The sequence below is a fragment of the Apostichopus japonicus genome, chromosome 22, assembly GCF_037975245.1.
Source record: "Apostichopus japonicus isolate 1M-3 chromosome 22, ASM3797524v1, whole genome shotgun sequence".
In the NCBI taxonomy this organism is placed as follows: Eukaryota; Metazoa; Echinodermata; class Holothuroidea; order Aspidochirotida; family Stichopodidae; genus Apostichopus; species Apostichopus japonicus.
In genome coordinates, this window is record NC_092582.1 from 1,234,252 (window position 1) to 1,251,075 (window position 16,824).

Sequence of the window (16,824 nt, forward strand, 5' to 3'; positions counted from 1 at the left end):
ACTAGATGCTAAACTGGTTAGAGAGTTGAGTGTCAAATATTGTAAAATTAAGACAACAAATTAAGACCACTTAAAGGCATTGAAGACACAAAGAAATTGTCTAATGCCAGTAATCTGACCTAGTTTCGAATGAGGTGTAACATAAGTGTAGACACCACCATCGATCCCAGAAAATACACACACAGCTTGCTACCATGGGTTATTAGACACTAGTGCACAGTCAATACATACAGCTACGGTCAATACCCACAGCAAAGTGTACATAGCAGCGATGGACATATCAGGTCTAGATAAAAGATAACAAGGCATCACGTTTCATTACTGTCTGCATTTTGTAGCGACACGAAAAAAACTTCACTTGCAAGCAACGGAAAGTTAACTTTTTCAAATGAGAATAAAATGAAATCTTGTTAGCTTTATGACAGGATTACAGAGAATAATTAGTGTTCCAAATTTGTGTAGCAGTTTTGTACAGTTCTGGAAGTTGGCTGTTGTAAATTACTAAATAACTTCCTGTGTTAAAAGTAGTGCTATATCTTTCCATTTGTGTAGCAATTTGAACAAATTTGCAAAGCAATTTGTGATCCATTACTGGATAATGTATTCCCTGGAATACATGTGTACATATTCTGACAGGACCCTTTTGAGAAACTGTGGACCATTAACATAGTTTATTCTATTTCTGCAATATCCATATTAAATTAGTTTTTTAACAGAATGATAACTTTGTTTCTTTTATTTAGGTTATTAGAAATGGATTCAAAGTCTTTGAAGAGTATTCAGGAGTACAGTCAATCATCATGGAAGGGGTCCAATGCCAGCTTACAGTCAGACAGCTCAAATACCAGTAACTTAAGTAATTACATCAGCAATAATGGAGACACACCAGAACCCATGAGTGTACAGGACCAGTGGTTAATATGGGGAAAGATTGTCAATGATTGGGAAGAGTATTCTAGGAGGAAAGCTAAGCAGCTCAAGGTAAGAATTCACAAGATTAGGAGGCCTGCCCTGCCTCTCTCTGTCATCTTCTTCTTCTCCTTCCTTCCTGTCTCTTTTTCTCTCTTTGTTTTATTGTCGTATCCATGATGGTTATTCTAATTAGGTTTGTTTTGCATATTCTTTATTCATGTTGTTGTAAGTACATCTTAGTCTTTTATCTGTTTTCTGTTTGATTTAGTCCATTATAGTACATTTTCATTTCTGTAATGAAAATGGTGATTTTCCTACAATCTGTTTATTTGGCAGCATCTTGCATTTGATTGCTTTATACAGGTGATATGTTTATGACTGCAGTTTGAACTTCTGTAAGTCTACCACACAGCATTTTAGAATCAATGAGAGCATCTAAATAAAAGTGATTAAATGCAAAGACCATTGAGACAAAGTTTCTTCCAAGCAATGTTGTCACTGCATCATTTATCATGTATGCACTCCATCAATAATGAACATGAAATGCCATAAGGATATTTTTAAATGACATTAATTAGTAAGTTGAACAGATTAATTAATCCACAAAGTGATGCATTGTAATGAGATTGGTGGTGTAAACAGAATCTTCAGATTAATAAATTTCTGCCTGTAGTGCTGTCAATATAGTATTTTCCTCCCACTGACACCCTACCTCCCCTCCCTTCCCCTCCCCTCCCCTCCCCTCCCACTCCCACCTACAGATGTACATCCAAGAAAGTTGAAATAGTATTCTATGTTCAATTTTATCATTTTTTCAAGTTCATTTTAATAACTTTTATGGTTAAAGCCACAACAAAATTACAGTTTTAAAATATGTGAAAGTTTCTGAAGATGATATGGAAGGGTGCTTCCCTAGGCTTAAAACTTCATAATAAGTCGGAATAAAGCAACTTAGAGGAATATGATCAGAGTCACAGCAGTTTTTTTACCTTGCCGAAGACTAAGCTTGCACAGGAAACCTGTTTTAGTACCGAAACCGGTTTTTGCCGACCAAATTTCAGTACTATATTTTAGTTTAAGAAAACCGAAAGAAAAACCTGAAAAAAAACAAAGCTTGAATTTGAAATACAGGAAAAAACAAGGATAAAGCAGTCCATCCATCACTTGTTCACTTTAGTGTCTCCTATTTACCGTTCTTTTGCGATTTGAAAGTAAATTGCAAAAAGAAAGGTTTTCTGCTAGATGACATTGTCAGCTACAATTTGCACACACCATACACCAGTGCATGAGTCTGGATAGCTAGGCCTAACATTCAGGCTATGCAGCCCTAATATGCATGCCTCAGTTAGGTGACCTTGTAGTATTGAACTAGAGCCTTGTGCAATTTGGTACCTTTAAACACCTTGTCAGCCACTATTGACAAGATGTGCATTTTAAACCTCCTCTGAGGGTTTCTCCCTCTGAGCTTCAAGGGGTCAACTGGTTTACTCAAATGGACCCAGACTAGCTGAAGGGATCAACAGGTTATATCAATTGGTGGAAAACTTGGCCATTTTCTCAAAAATATTTCACAGATATAAACAATGTCATGTAATGCTGAACCACTAGTTATAGGCATTTGCTAGTTCAGAGTTGGTAAAATGTGTCTATATTTCACATTAGGAAGATTTTTCTTTCTGGATAAAGAAACATTATGGTTTAATATTCTATACTGTATGTAATACTCTATACTGCATCCTTATGAGAGAATGCCATGGTTGATGCCCTCAAGGGATTTCTACAAATCTTTTCTGGTTCTCACATAATTCCTGCACAAATTTAACTCACTTGCTCTTACAGTGTTTTGAAATTTGAGCAAATTGTAGGCAAGGAATCACAAAGCTAACAGGCTTTCTGGTTATATCTGAGATGTGTAAGGTTGACACATATATATTCCTTTATGGTTCTGTTGGATTTTGCCATGTATGTACAGTACTGATTGAAATGAAAGTAAACATTGTTATGAAAAACATATCTCACAACTTATAGACAGCCTTGAATTCATGAACTTGCTTTACTCCAGTTTCGATTTAGTTGGCAAGTGTTTGTTACATAAACAGTGCATTCAATTGGTTCAACCTCACCACCAGCTGTATCACCCAAAATTAAACACAGACTTTGACACACATGCTTTGAATTGTTTCTTGCAGCTCTGTGTTGTTCTGTTAGACATTGGTTCTGTAGATTCACCATGATGTACCTGTACATTATAGTACAGTAGGTAAGACAGGTCTACATTAGCTAAGTCTGAACAGCAGAAGAATGGGAAGGCAGATCAAGGGAATGCTGATCTGAAAGTGGGTCAGAGGGGGCACTGTGCAAACAATCTGCAGTGGGTCAGATGGGGCACTGTGCTAACAATCTGAAAGTGGGTCAGAGGGGGAACCGTGCTAACAATCTGAACGTGGGTCAGACGGGGCACTGTGCTAACAATCTGAAAGTGGGTCAGAGGGGGCACTGCAAATAATCTGAAGTGGGTTAGAGGGGGCACTGCAAATAATCTTAAAGTGGGTCAGAGGGGGGCACTGTGCTAACATGTAGATGGGAAATTGCAATAGTGGGCAGCAATAGGAAAATATTGTCGTTGGTAAATGTCCAGACCAGTAGGTTTGAAGTAAATTTCTGCATATCATCTGCACCGCTAGTTTCAAACTTAAATCTTGAAAGCTATTTAATAAATTTACCAGACGACTCCCTCTGTGATAACTCTGCATTCTGTGTTATCAATTCATTCATTGTGTGTTGCACATTACATTTCACTAGTATTATCATTTTTGTGTTACAACTGCTGTATAGGGTCCAAAGTCTGTTACTATGCGACTACTGTGTATACTGTAAACTGAACCAATTGAGAAAGTGCCTGCTTCCTCTGTCAGTGGGAAAGATTAATTATCACAAGGCAATTCAATATATTTATAATTTCAAACTGGCATTGAACTAAAGTACAGTACTCCATCAATAGAGCTGTTGGTTGATATAATTATTTGTTCAATGATCTTGAAATTTTACCTCACCCTATCAATATGTCATCTGGCTTCATAATGAGAATGCATTGTGTTGCAGTAAAACTGTCTATTGAAGTCCTTGCAATCACCAAGTTATGCCTCACTAAGCAATCTAATCAAACAATTGAAACTCTCTTTCAAGTTTCCTTTCAAATTGTGGTTGTTTGTTCACTGAAATCATTCTGTCATTTCATTTCAATTTCATTTCATTTTATTGATTTTATTGTTCAAAGACCTAATATTGAAGGTGACACTTCATATGTAGTTATATCATGTGAATGTAAATGGGTTTTTTTTTGTTCTATTGATATTACAGAACTTTTGTTAAGTTGTCATAAGATTGAGGTATTCATTTTAATAGCCTGGTTGGTTCTAGTTAACTCACATCTAAATTTGAAGGTAAGTTGCATACTCCAATAAAATGTGCTATACACCTAGTATGTATAAAACTAGCAGTTTTGCACTATTTACTATGAAATTGATACTGTACATACTTCAGGGCTATGCGAGCCTATATTTTTCCCATGGACCTGTGCAACACTGATTTAGTAGTGGAACTCAACCTAATTTATACAATGTATACACTTACCTGTGCAAAGCAAGTTAATTAACATGCATTATACATTTTTAATGGTCCCCTAACTTAACTTCTAGATATTTTATCAACACAAACAAACTATCATCATTACATCCTACTGTACTTTAGAATCTAGTACAATCCAAGCCAATCATCTACTTGAAGATGTTTTTGTCATCAGGCTTTTGGTGGTTGCAAAGTACTGAGAAAAAACCCTGAACATTTAAACCATCGCTCCTTAAATTAGTCTGCCTTAGATGTCCTTAGTTGTGGTCGATCTCAACCTGGGAACCTTCAGATAGTTCTTTGAATTTCCAGACAGCCAATCAGAGACATTTATAGTATGCTATCAAAGTTGAATAAAATCCAACCCTGGCCAATACAACTTGTGAAGATGTGTTTACCTTATTGGGTGATTTAAAAGATCTATAGCCTAGACGATATATTTGGAGTATGTATGAACCGCCCTTTATATAGGGTATTTATGTAGATTACATTAATTCAGTAAACTAATTACTTCCAGTCAATGCGGTGGCGAGTGGATTGGATTTGTCATTTGTCATTGATCAGCTGCATAGCATGTACTGTACCTTATAAAAGATCATCAGTACTATTGGACCCAAAGTTTGGCTCGCTCAAACTTCCTAGCAGTTTTCAAAATAGTTGCTCTAAGCCTCCAAATTGTTGCCAAACATTGATAATTATTCAAACTGGAGAGTAAAATGTCTAAGTGGGGATTGGCACTGCAGTAAAGTGATCATAGTTGAATTCTGAAAATGGATGGCGATTTTCTATCTGACTTTCAATCATATTTGGGGGCAATGTATTGCTGACCTCTAATTTCTGTGTTCCTGTTATTGCCTTTATCTTAAACCTAATTAGTAATGTATGTACAGCAGGGGTAGCTACCTTGGACACAAATTCCAAGACAAACAGAGAGCTGCAAAAAACCATTGTCAATTTTAACATTTGGCAGTTATCAAAAATACAAAACTATATTTGATCAATATTTGTCAATGGGAATTTACACTTTGTGGCCAGCATATTGTAGTCTCAACACTCCCCCCATCTCCCTCCCCCTCCCATCTCCCCCATTCCATTTCCACAATCCATATTGGCCCTGATCAATAGGCTGATACCTATCAAGTTATTGTACACATGTGGCCTGAAGGTGTGGTGATCGAAGCTCTACTAAGTATCACACACACACACACTAAATTGGACAAAACTTTACCGCTGCAAGCAATGTTCCACCATCCTTATCATCATCTAATTAATGTATCAGATCAGTGCTATAATGCTCAGTCAGCAGAGTCGTATAGCCTTTAACCGGGTAATTCACCAGGATATTATTCTGCATCCTGTCAGTTACGTCTGAGTAAGCTGTGTTTCTTGGTGCGGTTGCCCTGAACTCTGCTTTCAGAGTTAGAGAGGATGTCTGAGGGCTACAATATCAATTAAATCAGGAGGATACTTCACTCAGATAAGGGTGTAGCAATCGCTTGTCTGTCACTCTTAACATAGAGAAACAGTCTCTTCTTCCAGCTGTAGATAGATTATAGAGGTCATAGGTCATATAACAGGCTGGAGGGTGTACCTTGTTAAACGATTGATTCCATTAGGGTCATGTTATTGTAGATGCGATCTGTGGTGTAATTGGAGATCACAGACTTGTACAGTAGGATTCTCACCAGATATTGATTAGATATTAGATAAGATCAACTTGATTAAACCCCCACGAAGGGTAATTGATTGCTCCCATAAAACAGTAACCAAAAACATATAAAATTACAAAGACATGTACAAACAATACCAAAACAATACAATGGACAAGGCAAGAGCCCTGAACAGTTCTATCAAAAGGTACTAAACAGGTAAGCTCTAGCATTTGAAATTTAAATTACAAAGTTTTATGCATTGTGGAATAAATGAGGAGGAGTGTCGATTTGTACTGACCACTGACAACCGCATCCTACCACTTCAAGGGATGACCGCCTTGTTTAGAAGCACATAAAGTGGGTGGCCACCATCACACATAATCTTGTCTAGTTCAACCTCTAGAAGCTGTTGGTAGGATGATGCCAATTTTGACTGACTTTCACTGATCACACAACTTGCCTAAGTATGTAATAATGCCTTCAATATGGTGTTTATCTTCATTACTTGCATTCCCACCCCACGATACCAGATTATATAGCCTACCACACAAATAACAGATTTATAAACATGACAAGATATTGTTATTAACATTGAATTTGTTCATCATACACAGCCCATAGGTCTACAGTACACACAGTAATGGTCCCTATAGAACAGTTATATATTTCATTGTTCTTACTTCTAAAGAACTACTGTATACACAAATGCACGTAGTAATTCTGAGAGAAATACTCACCTATTGATATATTAACCAGCTACAGTATATACATACACATTATAGTCTGTGCTGTAGCATTGAACATGTAGTCTCTTTAGTATTATTGTACATGAAAATTGTTTAAACTGAAAGGAAAAGTGGTGTCTTGCGAGTGAAGTCTTCTCCAGTTAACTATGTACCTAAGTAATTTCTCATCTTACCAAACCTATCATACAATTGATGTTACTAACCTTGTAGCACTCTGTCCCCTATATCCCAGTTCTGGGACACCACCCACTCCTTCCAAATCTACCATACAGAAGTACACCCATGTGACATTTTGTGCAATTGAGACAAACAAATGTACCCTGTAGTCATACGGTGAGATCATAAAACATAGGGTAGTGACGAACATTTGGAAGTGTTTCTGAGTTCCATGCATTGCAAATCCCTCTCTGCTGAATAACACAATGGAGGCTCAAGTGGTCAAAATGTTGCTGAGTAGGGACAACAGATACATGTAAACCAGAAAATAACAACTATAGTGATACTTAAGTTAGTCTTGCCAACCTGTGATCCCAAAGTCCTGTTAAAGTGACCCTTACAAGAGGACTACTGTAACAACCCCCCCAAAAAAAGCATTAATGCCTGTGCCATTAAAATTTATCTATTGTTTTTAGTACCTTAATTATTACCTCATGTGACTCTTAATAAACATGTATAGGAATCTGGCTGGACAAAAGGGAGTGGAAAAAAAGTGAGAGAAAGAATGACGTTTTCTCCAGTCCTGATAGCAATTTTGTTTCTTAAAATAAGACCTTAATTGTTACTATATTGTAATTAACAATAGTAGCAGTTAGCAGGTGACAATGCTGAATACTGACAGTAATTGACAGTGCATGTATTCTGAACATAAGCAACTCAAGTATCATATAATATTATATTATATGATGCTGATGTTGTCACAGCTAGTTTGTCTATCATCTAAGTGATATTTACTCTCGCCCTTCATCCAATACAAGAATCTTCCTGATTCTAGCAAGACAAACATTATAGGTTTGACGACACACCTATTTAATACTTTACTATTTGGGAACTAAAGATGGAAAGTGGTGAAGTGTGAAATGCACAAACTGTAGCAGTTGCCATGTTTGTGAAAGGTGCAAAGAGTTCTTTACAATATTGTCTAATCATGGGAGTCTCCTAGCTGTATGACTTGTGATCTGCTCAGTACATGTCGTTACACCTGGATGGGAGCATATTGTACACTAAATATTAAAATATATACATGTAACATGAGTTAACCATTTCCAAAGTGTTGTTACTGCATAGGTCACTACAGTACAATCACTAGTAGACTCCAAAATGAGATCAGTAATAAATATATCACTCAAATATTATGTATTGCTATATCTCTACAATAAATAATGTTAATTGCTTGCATAAATAATATTATGTACTGCTATAGTCTCTGCAATGAATGATGTTAATTGTTTGCATAAATAATTCATTCCACTTTTAAGGTATACAATTAATTCCACCGATTACCATCATTTTGTTGTACTGTACCTGTGACCCTTCTTTGTTTTCTTCAGGAGTTGGTGTGTATGGGCATCCCACATTGATTACTGTGATTAGTTCCTGCTTACCATTTACTATTATTTTGTCATTTTCATTAATACTGTACATGTATGTTCTTTGTTTTCTTCAGGAGTTGGTGCGTATGGGCATTCCACATCATTTCCGAGGTATCGTTTGGCAGTTACTGTGCAATGCTTATAATTCTCCCTTAAAGGCCAAGTATGCTGAGTACCTCAAGATGCATTCTACTTGTGAGAAAGTGATCAGGAGGGATATAGCCAGGACTTATCCTGAACACGAATTCTTTAAGGAGAAGGATGGACCCGGTCAAGAAACTCTATTTAATGTTATGAAGGTGAAACATTCTACTCAACCGTCAAATTAAAACAATAATTGAATACATGCAGCATCATTTCTATTGCCATAAATATGGCTTAAAGAACTACATGAGACTATTCAGATAGATTGTCACACCATGGTTACAACAGATAGTTAAGATCTTGAGAAGGTCTCATGGCCTGTTTGTTACAGTACCTACAATTACAGTTAGCCCAGAGGAGATAGTAGTACAACACTGTCTGTATCAGAGGTTTACCCAGCATAGCCAACTATGCATGAAGTATTGAGACTAAATTTGTTGTTGTCTTGACCTGGTGAGCACAAAAGCTACTGTAGTGGTACCTTTTAAAAACAAAGAAAGCCATCAGAGTTTCTACAGAATAAGCGATAGACGATTGAATTTTCTTTTGTATCCACGTAAGAACATATTCAAATTCAGACTGAAATGAAAGTAGAGAAACAACTTATGCAGATAAGACAACTTCTGTTATGTAGGTAAGGGAAGGGAAGAGGAAGAGGAGACAAGACAACCTCTCTTAAGTGGGTAAGGGGAGGAGAGATGGGGAGAGGGGAGGAGACAAGACAACTTCTCTTATGTGGGGAGGGGAGAGGGGGAATGGGGGAGAGGGGAGGAGACAAAACAACTTCTCTTATGTGGGGAGAGGGGAAAGGGGAGAGGGAAGGAGACAAGACAACTTCTCTTATGGGGGAAGGGGAAGAGACAAGACAACCTCTCTTAAGTGGGTAAGGGGAGAGGGGGAATGGGGGAGAGGAGAGGAGACAAAACAACTTCTCTTATGTGGGGAGGGGAGGAGACAAGACAACTTCTGTTATGTGGGTAGGTTGGAGGTGAGGGAGACAAGACAACTTCGCTTATGTGGGAAGGGGAAGAGACAAGACAACGTCTCTTATGTGGGGAGGGGAAAGGGGGGAGGGGAGGAGACAAGACAACTTCTCTTATGGGGGTAGGTTGGAGGTGAGGGAGACAAGACAACTTCGCTTATGTGGGAAGGGGAAGAGACAAGACAATGTCTCTTATGTGGGGAGGGGAGAGGGGAAAGGGGGGAGGGGAGGAGACAAGACAACTTCTCATATGGGTGTAGATTGGAGGTGAGGGAGACAAGACAGCTTCTCTTATGGGGGTAGGTTGGAGGTGAGGGAGACAAGACAACTTCTCTTATGGGGGAAGGGGAAGAGACAAGACAACTTCTCTAATTTGGGGAGGGGAGGGGGGAAGGAGACAAGACAACTTCTCTTATGTGGGTAGGTTTGAGGTGAGGGAGACAAGACAACTTCTCTTATGGGGGAAGGGGAAGAGACAAGACAACTTCTCTTATGTGGGGAGGGGAGGAGACAAGACAACTTCTCTTATGTGGGTAGGTTGGAGGTGAGGGAGACAAGACAACTTCTCTTATGGGGGAAGGGGAAGAGACAAGACAACTTCTCTTATGTGGGGATGGGAGATGGGGAGGAGATATGACAACTTCTCTTATGTGGAAAGGGGGGTGAGACAACACACCTTCTCTTATGTGAGGCGGGTGGAGGTGAGGGAGACAAGACAACTTCTCTTATGTGGGGAGGGGAAGAGACAAGACAACTTCTCTATTGTGGGGAGGGGAGAGGGGAGGAGACAAGACAATTTTTCTTATGTGGGGATGGGAGATGGGGAGGAGATAAGACAACTTCTCTTTTGTGGAAAGGGGGGGGGGAGAGGCAGTACAACTTCTCTTATGTGGTTAGGAGAGAGGAGGGGAGACAAGACAACTTCTCTTATGTGGGGAGAGGGGAGTCTGTCTTTAGGAGTGGCAGAAATGCACATTGAAGTTGGACAGAAATTCCCAAAAATTAAAAATCAGAAGGACTTATAAGAGATGACAATGGTAAGTCGTACTTTAATTAAAGCCATTGAAAGCTCAAATCATGTTCAAGTTTTTAAATTGCTCTCTCATTTTGTACACAGGCTTACTCACTTCATGATAAAGAGGTTGGATATTGTCAGGGTAGTGCCTTCATAGTCGGTCTTCTTCTCATGCAGGTAAGATGGGTGTACTGCAAGTCTGACATTGGCAAGAACATATACCGTCATGATCATTTCAACATTTTAGAATGTTTGGTTTGGTCTAAATCTTAATTAGACAAAACAGGTCAAAGAGGTAGATGAGGTAGGTAAGTTAATAAACACTGAATAATGAAAGTGAGTCAAATTAAGCAGAACAATTGATGGCCAGTTAGATGAAAGGAAGCAGGTGATGAAAGGGCTGTTATATGTGAACAGGCTTTAGGCTCATGATGTCATTCACTTAATACACTTAAACACTGTTGCATATGAGCAGACTGTCAACACAATCTGGTATCAAGTATCCATTGCAGAATTCTGAATACTGATCAAATGAACACACTTGACCCAACACTCATGATAACAAACATGAACTTGTAAGATATTGAATGATACAGCATGATGACGATATATACTCACACAATAAAACAAGTTAAGTAATTCACAGTGATAAGAACGATAGAAATATGGAGGCAGTACCATCACCTACTATTACAATTACTGTACGACACACTTAAGAATAAAAGAAAGTAATGAAATATGCTATAGAGTTGAAGTGCTGTCCTATACACAAATCACATCATTACAGAAAATGGAATTAAACAGTACTAAGTCTAGATCTGCATTAACTGTGGACACATCTACCTGTCGACATTGAAGGTATACGAAGGAGTCAAGAGCTCTGTTGAGTCCCCAATACACAGAAACAATGGTCCAGCCATACTGCTTCATACATGCAAAATGCCTCAATGAATGCAAACACAGCAAAACAGTGTGGACAGCTAAACTATAAGTCAGTAACAGAACATGAATGATAACTAAGATATGGGATTAAAATGATGTACATAATATATGAATCACATATTAACATGTATTGTACATCAATGTCGTAAACTAAGAGTAAAATCAACATTACGATCAAACAAAATGTCCCAATTGCAAATCATATTTGATGCAAGAAATTTAAAACTACTGATCAACTGAGAGGGATACTAGTAGAATTGGCAAATATATTAAACAAGATAATGTAGTTTAGATATAATGAGGAGATGTAACAACATGGCATCTGACTGAATCACATGAAGTCAACATGATAAACCAGGGTAACAGTGAAGAATAAGGCACAAAGTGGAACCAGAGAACTTAATGAAGAATTTGTCGTATCGCACCGAACGTCAACTTTTAAAACACAGGACAGTCTATCTGAAGGGGTCTAACATCAAGGTGATGTGGAAGGTTCAAAATAAGGAAAGTGTTCACTTTGTAAGGAGGACTGATACGGCATAAAAGATAGATACTGGAGGGACTAGAATAATAAAATGAACTTTATGGTGAATCGAAGATGGCAGTAGACAGTAATGAAAGAAGGTCCAGAGACTGAAAGGTGGTATTGCCTCAACCACATGCAAAACAAAGAGGTTTGAGTTTGAGCTGTGCATGGAAAACTAAGACATTTCTCCAATGGCACTGGCAAGTCAGATCTATAAGGATTAAAAGTTACACAGCCATTTCTCGCGCCTCTAGTGTTCTGTAGACAACCCACGATATAGGGGTTGGTGCAATTGCTGGTACAGTGGAAGCCATGGTGAAATGAGTAGATGGACGAAGGAAATACGAAGAACGTGTCATGTAAAACATAATAATAGGGATTTTTCGCTCCTCCACCAAATTGTCTCAGGGGTATGTGAACAAGAATTAAAGGCACAAACAAGTAGTTGAATTAGAAGTTATATTTGATCTTCTACTCGCTAGATATCTACGGAGCACAGTTTTGTTATATATGTGCCTGTTGACATAGGTGATGGCCAGCATCACGTATATTCTGTCTCTGTCATTTTGTTTTTTGACAATTTTCAAGTTAGCACTGTAGGAGGCACATCTTTGGTACTGATTTGCGGAATGAAAAATATAAATATATAATTTTTTTATTGTACAGATGCCAGAGGAAGAAGTGTTTTGTGTGCTTGTTAAACTTATGCAAGACTACAGGCTAAGAGAACTCTTCAAACCCAGCATGGCTGAGCTTGGAGTCTGTATGTTTCAATTTGAATGCCTTGTACAGGTAAGCTTCTCACTTGATATGTTAATAAACTGTTTAATTGTTATGTGTATATAAAAGTATGTCCGTGCTTAGCGAGAAGGGAGCTGCAGGCTAGGGGCAAGGGTCAATTGGAGGGCTGGGAGCATAGTTGCCCCTGGGGCCAGGTCTTGGTGTTTAAGCCCCCTCCCCCGTGATTATGTCTCACTCTCTCATATATTGCACCGTCCAACATTCCTGTCAAATCAAGATCCTCTATCACTGCTTTCCAGGCCTGGGTCATTGACTACATCCCACTGAATTTCAAGAGTCTAAAATTAATTCATGAAGGTCTCATACATAGCTGAAATTTTGTAAATGAAGCAGTATAACTTCTGATTGATGCATTCAGATGGAAGCATGTTCAGGGATTAACTGTATTATATTATTGAAGACAGGAAAGTATCACCATAGCTTATTGCCCATACAAGCCATATTCATGTCAACTGAGGACACTGTTAACGTTTCAAACAATGCTCTCAATGCTTTGATATTGATGTTCTTTCATTTTGAGATTTCTTAATGCTGCTTGGGCTCTGCAATACCCTTATAGAGACAGGATGTGAAACTCAAGAAGTATTGCTAGGTTCATTGGAAGTCAGAGATATTGGTATAGAGCACAAGTGTGGCCCCACAGACATATTAAGAATGGTCTTGAGAAGGTTTCATCTCATAAAAATCTCACAAATCGTATACTTCCAGATATTTTTATGAGGGTCTGCTTGTGATGGAGTATTTTAACACAATGAGATGGATAATGTGCATAGGTACAACTTAATGATCTTTCATATCCCATATCATGTGATATTCAAAGGTTTGGCAAGGGAGCAAGTACATCCTTTATAGAGTTTTTGTGCCCCCCCCCACCCCTGGGTCAGATGGTGCTTCAATACTGTATCTATGATATTATCTCAGTGTGTTAATCCTAGCCTCTGTGATGATGCATCCCGTTATACCATTCACTGCTTTTATTTACACAGGAGCAACTCCCAGAATTGTTTCAGCATTTTATGACTCAGAGCTTTCACACATCAATGTACGCTTCCTCATGGTTTCTCACATTGTTTGCCACCTGCTTGCCGCTTCCACTTGCCTGCCGGGTAATGGACGTCTTCATTTCAGAGGTAAGGATACAACTACGGGAAGCCAGCATTTTGCAGCTGGTTTGCTATAGAAAACTATAACTTGGTGCTATCAAACTGTTAAAATTTCACTCTAAATGTAGTAACAAACATTGATTAACAATAAGCCGAGCATTGATCAATTTGGTACCATTTGTAAGTGGTCAAACCAACATTTTGTCGCAAAAGTGAAAATTTGATTACTTTTCACATATTGTCAGTTTAACATTCGGCAGCCAAATGATAAATGTTCAAGTTTTTAATAATTTTCCGAAAATGTTGAATTGATCTTATGGAGTCTTTCTCCTTTAACAGTTTGCAAAACATGTCAAAGTGATCATATCAAGTCATCTATTGATCATTTTTCTGCAAAATATCAAAAAAGAGTAACTTACAAAAGAACATGTTGGAGAAAATTGTAGAATTGCAGAGAATGTGGAAAGTCAATTAATTTGTCAGTTAATTGCAAAATGTAAGAGAATAGTCCAAAGGTTTTTCATATTAATGACAGATAACCCTGAAAAATATAAAACAACACTTCACCAAAGCACAGTATACTTATCTGATTTACAAGTTAAGAGAAAATAACATGTGGAACTGACCACATGTCACAAAAACTTTAAACTGCAGGAACATGGTTGTGACTTCACAGATACCCCCTGTGTCCATATGACCAACCTAGGTGGACCACCTCCACTACAAAGACACTGTACAGATGCCTATTTGCCAAACGTATAGGATTTAAAATATACCTTCAAATAGGATAGAGAAGAATTGCCATTCCAATTACCTTACACTGATAAACACTTGTATTCTTCAATCCATTCTTTATGCCAAAAGTTGACTTATTCACAGATTGGCAGTAAATAACTTGAAGTAATGGTGGTTGATCCTCTCTATGCTATTGAATTTTTCTGGCATTTTAAGCACTGACAATTTTCTGTTGTAAGTCACAATACCACATATTTAGTTACACTACATTTATTTAGGTAAATGCTCTGAAATATTGTTATATACGGTAATGGCTGGGAATGGTTTTTTCGATTATTCAAGGAGAGAAAAAAAAACTGTTAACAAACTACTAGTGCAAAAGATCTATAAAACAGCCTAATATTTGCAAAAGAACATATAGAAAAACAGCTTTCATAGAGAAAAAGGGCAAATGTCTTAATTTGACCATTAATCAATGAAGATAGTAGAAAACATCAAAACAATAAAAGCATGTGATGGATGGTGAAAGGAAGCAGGTGATGAAAGAGCTGATGGGTGATCAACTGTGTAAAGAATAAATAGTAATAATAATAATAATACTGAGGATTTATAAAGCGCAGACATATCCACTGATAACAGTGCTCAAGGCGTATCACAATATTACCCTGGTCAACGATGACCTATCAAACATAGAGACAATCCCTCCACATGGCAGCAGCTAAACAGTGCCCAGCTGACAGTTTTATCTCACAGGTCCACATTTATACACCTGGTTGAAGAGAGGCAATGGACATTAAGTGCCTTGCCCTTGACCACAATGCTCTCACTTAGAAGTGTAAAGGCCCGGTCACACTACAGCGATATTTTATCGGAATATGGTCCGATTTATCCGATTTTAGGCCGAACAGTGAGGTTTGTGGTAGTGAATGTAATGAACGCAGTGGAGTATTCGAATACCTACTCCAAATCGGAGGGGTTCTGGAACGGACTACATTCTGAAGTGACGTCACATCGAAAAACAATAAAAATCGTAAGAGAAATTGGATAGCTATCCGATAAAAGGAAACGGAGTCAATATCAAAAGTTAGGAGAAGGCTATTCCACATCGGAAAGGCTCAACAGATAGCAAATCAGGTCCTTTATCACTGTGGCTAGAAGACCAGAACGAAAAATTGGCAGTTTCGATTCCTCCGGGAAAATCGGATAGTATTCCGATAAAAAATCGGTATAGTGTGACCGGACCTTAAAAAGGAGATGTTGTCATTCCCACATCGTACACAACAAATACACTGTATATTTACATCAAAAGAGATTGTCATAAAGGTTGATAAATTGAATTGAGTTATCAAATGGGGGTGAGGCAGTGAATGAGGAGACAAGATGAGGATGAGGAGGGAAACATGGTGAGTTTGTATGACTAATCTATAACCTATGTACTGCTAATCTATATCTATATTAATCTCAGATATTTTCTCTTCTGTAAACATCCTACATGTAATATAACCGTTCTTTCTCTTTTATTTTCTCAGGGCATGGAAGTGATATTTAGAATAGGTATAGCAATTCTCCAGCTGAATTATGATATGTTAATACACATGGATCTAGAACAGATGTTAAGAGTAAGTGTATTGTAGACTAATGTATCCTTTGAAATAAGTATCTCATCTAGGGAAGTGGGCTGGCAGGGGGAGGGGGGGTGGGGGGAGAGGAGATTATTCCTGGATGGTATAGTCATAGGTGGTGTCCAGGAGTGACTTCCATGAGTGATATCGAAGCTAGAGGTAATAGGAGAGGAAGAAAGATGTAGTGTGCTTAAATATGGCTTCTTCAGTCTCTCAGTTATATGGTCATTTTTCTTTGAAATCAACTCACAACCTAACTCATTTATATAATGCTGTATACATATTTAACGTTTTGGCTTGTTATGGCCCAATATATTTGGCCCAATATATTTGTCCCTTCACGTTCAAGTACGTAGTAATAAAGGTTCTTAGTATGGAACCCATGTAACTCAAGAGATACTAGTTTATATTCTGTTCATTTATCCTGC

The 16,824-nt window shown here is 38.0% G+C and overlaps 1 protein-coding gene across 6 annotated transcripts in view; it reads left to right on the top strand.

Moving 5' to 3' along the window:
- LOC139963375 (EVI5-like protein) overlaps positions 1 to 16,824 on the top strand; it is an 85,985-nt gene that overhangs the window by 10,357 nt on the left and 58,804 nt on the right. For all 6 annotated transcript variants that reach the window (XM_071964063.1, XM_071964062.1, XM_071964067.1 and 3 more), the window contains exons 3-8: positions 744 to 981; positions 8,601 to 8,825; positions 10,770 to 10,844; positions 12,802 to 12,927; positions 13,923 to 14,066; positions 16,304 to 16,393. In XM_071964063.1, the coding sequence (XP_071820164.1) occupies positions 744 to 981; positions 8,601 to 8,825; positions 10,770 to 10,844; positions 12,802 to 12,927; positions 13,923 to 14,066; positions 16,304 to 16,393 (898 nt within the window). The remainder of the gene's footprint in view (positions 1 to 743; positions 982 to 8,600; positions 8,826 to 10,769; positions 10,845 to 12,801; positions 12,928 to 13,922; positions 14,067 to 16,303; positions 16,394 to 16,824) is intronic.